The 7,264-nt window shown below is 31.0% G+C and overlaps 1 protein-coding gene across 1 annotated transcript; it reads right to left on the reverse strand.

Annotated features, from left to right (window-relative positions):
* Positions 1-3,038: 3,038 nt before the first annotated feature.
* On the reverse strand, positions 3,039-6,707 carry LOC135650645 (eukaryotic initiation factor 4A-9-like). Its single transcript, XM_065170139.1, has 5 exons — positions 6,484-6,707; positions 5,209-5,278; positions 5,002-5,108; positions 4,488-4,918; positions 3,039-3,821 (listed from the first exon to the last, which is right to left on the reverse strand). The coding sequence occupies exons 1-5, from the start codon at positions 6,674-6,676 to the stop codon at positions 3,186-3,188; spliced, it is 1,437 nt and encodes a 478-aa protein (XP_065026211.1). The 5' UTR covers positions 6,677-6,707; the 3' UTR covers positions 3,039-3,185.
* Positions 6,708-7,264: the final 557 nt, after the last annotated feature.

The raw sequence follows: 7,264 nt of genomic DNA on the forward strand, positions 1-7,264 counted from the left end.
ATAGTTATAATTAGTATTGTAGCCTTTTAATTTCATCTTAAATTTATTAGAAATATAAAAAAAGATTTCAACATTTTAAGAGCGGACTCAATCGAAAATAGGCATTCTAATTGTTAATTTAATTTTTCATAAAAAAATTGATATTCTCGAATAAAAATAAACATCAGATTATATTATTTTTAAATAGGGTTATAGGATTTATTAAATAAGATCAAAAATAGTGTAATCTCGTTCAAAGAAAGTAAAATTCGGATCTTAAAAAGTTTAATATTTTTAAAACGTCAAAAGAATTTCTATAATTATATTTAAGTGGTTTTTGGACCACAATCGTGGCAAATTTACCTTAAATTGGGTAAATTAAAATAGTATTGTTTCATATTTTTAAAAGGGTTATAAGATAATTATTTTAATAACTCGAAAAAAAAAAAGTCATTTAGTCCTTTATAAGTTATTTGCGAGGCTTTCTCAAAATTTAACTTAAGTCTTCAAAAACCTTTTGGTATCTTTGAAACTTCATAAAAAAACAGTGTGACTCAGGTCTTCAAAAACTTTTTGGTATCTTTTAAAACCTCACAAAATATTTTATGATTATATTCAAATAAGTGAACTAGGTAAATTTAAAATAAAAGCATATTTTTTAAATTACTGAAATAAATTATATATATTTAAATGACCCGAAAAATATTAAAAAAACATGTGTATAAGTTATTTGTAAGATTTCTTAAAATTTTGAGAATTTTTGGAATAGGTTGGATGTCAGTTATTAAATGTGATTATATTGGGACTAGTAAATTCACATTAAATTGGGAAGGGCTTAAATAAATTAAGAATACCTATTTTAATTGCTAGAAATAGAAAATCAGTCACTTAGGCTTTTGCAAATAATTTATAAGGTTTTTTTTTTCAAAAAATGGATAATTTTTTGAATTAGTTGGATGTGATTTACAATATTTTTGAATGCGTACTATTTTCTAATAGGGTTCTAAAAGCAATGTATCCCCAATCAAAAATAGTGTTATTTAGGTCTTGAAACATTCTTAGTAATTTAAAACCTCAAAAAACATTCTATAATTTTGTTGAAGTACTTTTTGGACCAAAATTATGGTAATTTCACATTAAATTGGGGCTAGCTTCATATATATATATATGGCTGAAATAAATTAAAATTATTTATTATAATAACTTAAAAATATTAAAAAAATGATTTGATAAGTTTCCTCGGATATTTGAATATTTTTTGAATAAGTTGGATGTGAGTTACAATATTTTTCAACAAGTGTCAAAAAATAGTTTAACTCATAACTTCAAAATTATTTTAGTTTCTCTCAAACCTTAGAAAACTTTCTATAATTATATTCAAGAGATTCTAGGACTAAGGTTATGGTAAATTCACCTTAAACTAGGTAAAATTTTAAAATTAATTTTTAATATTTAAAAAAAATAAAAAAAAATAATTTAAATGGCTCGAAAAAGAAAAAGAGGTCATTTTGTTTTTATAAGTTATTTTTGATGTTTCTTAAAAACTTTAGAATTTTTGGAATAGATTGGATGTGAGTTACACTATTTTTTTAATAAGGACTAAATACAATGTAATTGAGGTCTCCAAAAACTTTTAGATGTTTTAATATCTTACAGTATATTAAGTGATATTTAGACCAAAGTTATGGTAAATATATTTTAAATGAGATAAAATTTAAAAAGCTTAATTTCATATTTTTTAAGAGTTTACATAAATATATATATATTGAAATATAGAAAATTTTGTCATATAAGCATTTATAAGTTATTTTCTATGTTTTAAAAATTGAAAACTTTATTGAAATAAGTTCGATTTGACTTACACCGTTATTAAATGGGTTGTAGTATTTTCTAATAGGAGTCCAAAAAATCATGTAATCCAATCGAAAACAGTACAACTCTGGGCTTGGAAAATATTTTGGTATCTTTAAAACCTTAGAAAATCTTCTACAATTATATTCAAGTGGTTTTGGGACCAAAGTCATTGTAAATTCATATTAAATTGGGTAAATTTTAGAACCGGTCTTATGTTGTGTTAGATCGGTGTAATATAGAGTTTATATGCGTTTGGTTTAAAATGGAAGTGAAGGAGGAAAACAACAGATGGACAGCTGAGGGCATTTTGTTTGGAAAAATATGAAAAGAGGGTGCTCTATGAATAATAGACGAAAATAAAAGCTAAAATTAATAAATTTCATATTCACTCTTTAAATTAAGTTTATGGAAGTGACAAATCAATAGATGAAATCAATAAAAGGTATTTTAAATTATTAAATTTCAATCCTTACCAAATTCATCGGGAAGGCATAAATGAGAAAAGCTAAAAAATTGAGTGATATATATGACGAAACTAAATATTTGAAAGGATATACATATTTAAGATTTAAATCAGTGATTGAAATTTTGTACCGAGTTTCGAGTTTCGCTCAATATGATACGGTACTATGTACCGAGCGGCACATCAAAGTGTACTAAGCGATACATATAATTTATGCGTAATTTTTTTTAAAATATATTTTAAAAAATTATGATAGAGTTTTTAAGTTAGAATTCAATACGGTATTAGTATAAGTTTAACAAAACCAATATAAATTATGTAAGAATAGTATCACATATCTTTTTTGGATTATGAGAAATAGCCTTGTGAAATGTTTATATTTCGATCGGATTGCTCTTTTGTAAATATTGATATATCTATAAAAAAAATCTTAGAGTTTAAGAGATTGTAAATATGAGAAAAAATAAGTTTGAGATAGTTTAAGAGAATATGAAAGTGAAATAAAAGTTTAAAAACCTATGAACATTGTTAATGATCAATTTCGATCATTACAATTCGATACACCCCCATTCGATACGAGACAATATTGAATGTTCCACCCAATAAAAGACGGTCTGCGTACATTTTATAGCAAAATCCAGAGAGAAACCTTATGGATTACAACCAAATTAGCCAAAATGTCAGTTCCCAATAGCTACGTTTTACTGCATTCAAAGTCTACGAAAGAAGCGACACATCAATCTGAAATGTCAAAATAAAAGGTTATCATCATATAAAATGGTCCACATCTTACTTACCAAAAAAATTTGAATTGCGTTTGACAATTGCATAAAAATGAAAAAAGAACCTAACAAAGGCACAGACAACAAATATCAAATCACACAATTCGTTATATGAGATCAGCAACATTGGAAGGCAGTTCCTGTATAACCACATTGTAGAACCTCTGAATGTCAAACAACATCCTCTCGTCATCACTGGTGACAAAGTTTATTGCATTGCCCTTCCTACCAAACCGTCCACTTCGTCCAATACGATGGAGATAATTCTCTGGTTGGGTTGGTAAATCATAATTTATAACCATTGAGACTTGTTGGACATCGATACCACGAGCAAGGAGGTCGGTGGTGATGAGAACACGAGAGGAACCAGAACGGAATTCACGCATGATAACATCCCTGGTGTTCTGATCCATGTCACCATGTGTGGCTGAGACTGTATGATCCCTGCTTCTCATCTTGTCGGTTAGCCAATCCACCTTGCGTCGGGTATTAACAAAGATGACACTTTGAGTGATGGTCAATGTTTCATAGATGTCACATAGGGTCTCAAGCTTCCACTCTTCTTTCTCCACGTTTACATAAAACTGGTTGATACCCTCTAGGGTAAGCTCATCTCTCTTTACAAGGATCCTAACAGGTTTATTCATGAACTTCCTGGTGATCTCTAGTGCCTCAGGAGGCATTGTGGCAGAGAAGACACCAACCTGAATTTTTGAAGGAAGCAGCTGGAAGATGTCGTAAATCTGAAATAATACACCAATTGTCAGATTTTTATGCAAGAATTACTTTACACACGTATGATTTCATTGAATGAATGGGAACATTACATATGAAAAGGTCAAAAATGCAAAAATAACAATATAGTAAAGCCTCGCAGCACGTGAAGTATAGAAGAGGTGATAAATAGTAAGCATGGCCACTAAGTAATTTATATTTTAGCATTCAATAAAATAACATTTTAACGAAAAGTTCATCGGCAATGAAGAATAACAAGGATATCATAAATAATTTGAAAACTGTAAGGAAATCATATAGTTTGCATGGACGTGGTAAAAAAAGTCTTTGGTGAACTCCTAGCAAAATAGACAAAGCTTAGTGCCTATGACATCAGGGAAACAATTAACCCAACTTTTCTATTACATCAAAAAACGCAAGCTCAATGAAGATTAGTGTTCGTAGTGACAAAAGATGTCATATACTAGGAAACAGGCAGTACCCTGGGGTCTGAACTTTAAAAACAGATGAAAAAATGTACTAACTATAGGATAAATACCAAGACGACATTTGTGCTTGCAATTGCAACATATATAACATGAAATATCACAAAGAACATTTACCGAAACAGTAATAAAAAGCTCAAAATTTGTTTCATCACAAAGAGAAAAAAGATAGGAATGATCGGAGAGAACCTGGTCCTTGAAACCACGTGAAAGCATTTCATCTGCTTCATCCAAGACAAACATTTTAATGTAATCCGGGAGAAGGGACTGCCTCCTCAACATATCAAAGACACGACCTGGAGTACCAACCACAACATGCACACCACTTGAAAGAATCCGTTGATCCTCACGGACACTAGTTCCACCGACGCAGGCATGAACTTTAACACCTAGATAATCACCGAGTGCCCGCATGACCTTCTCGATTTGTTGTGCTAGTTCTCTAGTGGGACCAAGAACCAAGGCCTGACATTGGACCAAACCATAATCAAGCTGTTGCAGAACTCCAGAACAAAATGTTGCAGTTTTTCCTGTTCCTGATTGTGCTTGCTGAATAACATCTAATCCCTTGCAAAAAGGAACTATCCCTCTTTGCTGAATTGCAGATGGTTTCTCAAAACCTACAAAGAACAATGCTCAACATATGCAATCACAATAACACTTCAAACATAGCTAGATAAAAGTTGCTGTTATATTTTCTTACCATAGGCATAAATGCCTCTAAGAAGATTTTCCTGAAGACCCATTTTATCAAAACTTTCATAAACATCATCATATGAGGTGAAGAAATCTTGTCCGTCGGCATTAAGCCTGTGTCAAATGTCAGCAATATTAAAGCATGGTCATTTGTGAAAAAAAACAACAGAAAAATATGTGACAGTAGCCAAAGAAAAGGGGAACGATGAATTACAGCTCCTTCATTTTAGCGTCATACTGATGAGCATCGAATTGTGAACCTTCAGGGGCAAGTCCAGCCATGTCTGCAAAGAAAAGGATAATAGTATTATACAAACTGATGACCAAAGAGTCTAAAACATAAGAAACGAATTTTATCATAATCTTATATAAACTAACAGATGAAATTACCTAATAGGCTTTACCATAAAAAGATTAAAAAAATCACAGAACAACAAGACAACGAAAGAACCAAAGCTAACGAGGAAGAAACATGCATCAACGATGAACTAACAATATAAAACAAATAAAAGTGTTCCAATGCAACACAAAAATGACAAGCAAGATCCGAATTTTGGCTTTTCTGTATTGAATGCTATGAAATTTATCTACGGCTTCAACAAATTGCTTAGTGGTAAAAGATAGGACCCGGATAAATTCAAAGGTCAAGGAGCGAAGGCATAATCAAACAAATAAGGCCGTAAGAAAGAATCCGATGACTTTGACTTAATAACGAGACACACAACCCGAATGATACAAGAACAAGAAATTTTAGCTATGACAACAAGAATCTGAAGACTTCGACTTAATAACGAGACACACAACCCGAATGATACAAGAACAAGAAATTTTAGCTATGACAACATCGAGCATGAAGAATCAACACCATATAAAACAGAAACTAGTTAGCAGGACAAAGAAAATCCTATGAAATAATATGCAAAACCTCCCATAGAATACGGCAAACAAAAACATCTAAATATCCTTCTGCATGCCTTGTAACATTGTGGTTGCAGGTAAGAATTGTATGCAAAACATTTAGGATCAACTTCGACTATAAGTTCCAAAACTCAAAATGAACAGGCAATAACAACATAAAGAATCACAAATCATAAACGTTGGATTCTTTTAGAAAAAAAACCCATAAGAACGAATCAGCACTGCGACACAACATTAGCATGGGAAGGCAAAATACCGCTCCAAGTAGAGCAGACCCGTATGTTAATAAAACGGAAACCGATTTCTGACTTTCACACCACACATAACAACCGCGAAAAATTCATCAGTTCCAATTTCCAACTTGATATGCAAACATAGTATAGTATATCCGTGATTGCCTAAATATACATATAAACCAAACAAAGGTAAGCAAGCTCTAAATCCACATCCAAAAAAAAAAAAAAAAAACACTTTCAAAAGTAAATCCGAGAAGACAAAGAAAGCCATGACGCTGTATAAAATTCGAGAAAATAAATAAATAAATAAATAAAAGTGAAACGACCAAAATCACCTTTTTCGTGGATAGGAAGCGGCGATTCACTGATTCGACGAAGCGGGGAGAATGAAAAAGCGATTGAGAAGGAGGAGTCAGCGATGAACCCGATACGATGACGGCCGGCGCAGTCGCGACCGGTTCTTATAGGGCGGGTGCCGATCAAAAGTAAAAAAGAGGAAAGAGAAATGAGCCGTTTTAGGGTTTCCATCAGACAAACAGGAAGCGGAAGCGCGGTTCGATTTTTTCGATTCTGAACCGGTCGAGTCGGATTGATTAATGCTCGAACCCGGTCTACCATATTGATTTTTATTTCGTTAGTCAAAGGATTACATATTAATATGGCTATAATTCAAACATCTAAACTAATGATCCTCCACAATCTATTCATATGGGAGGTTTTCTTTCGAATGAATCAAATTAAGGACAATTCTAGAACTCGATCGAGAAGTTTTATTTTCACAATTTAATATTTTTATTATTTCAAATTTGACTATTAAAATGATTTTTTTAATTTTTTTATTATATATAATTTTAAGCACAAACATAAAATTTGAATTAGAAAATATACGACGCAAACACATTAATTAATTTCTTATGTGAAATGGTGAGTCAAAATCACCAACAGTTTGTTTCGTGACGGCATAATTACGATTACTCTTTATCTTCAAAATTATTTGATTATTAATATAGAAAATCTATGAACCTTCGATCATTGTCATTTTAAATTTGATTATTAAAATGATAATTAAAAAATAATGTAATTATGATACAAAATATTTTTTGTTACAAATAACTG

The sequence above is a fragment of the Musa acuminata genome, chromosome BXJ3-10 (assembly GCF_036884655.1).
Source record: "Musa acuminata AAA Group cultivar baxijiao chromosome BXJ3-10, Cavendish_Baxijiao_AAA, whole genome shotgun sequence".
Lineage (NCBI taxonomy): Eukaryota > Viridiplantae > Streptophyta > Magnoliopsida > Zingiberales > Musaceae > Musa > Musa acuminata.

What these genes read in the sequence shown, in the direction of transcription:
- LOC135650645 (XM_065170139.1), bottom strand. Translation starts at nt 6,676, where the DNA reads ATGGAAACCCTAAAACGGCTCATTTCTCTTTCCTCTTTTTTACTTTTG. An exon ending in GCTTCCTATCCACGAAAAAG is followed by an intron (nt 5,279 to 6,483) that starts GTGATTTTGGTC and finishes TTTTCTTTGCAG; the next exon opens with ACATGGCTGGACTTGCCCCT. An exon ending in TAGAGGCATTTATGCCTATG is followed by an intron (nt 4,919 to 5,001) that starts GTAAGAAAATAT and finishes TGTTCTTTGTAG; the next exon opens with GTTTTGAGAAACCATCTGCA.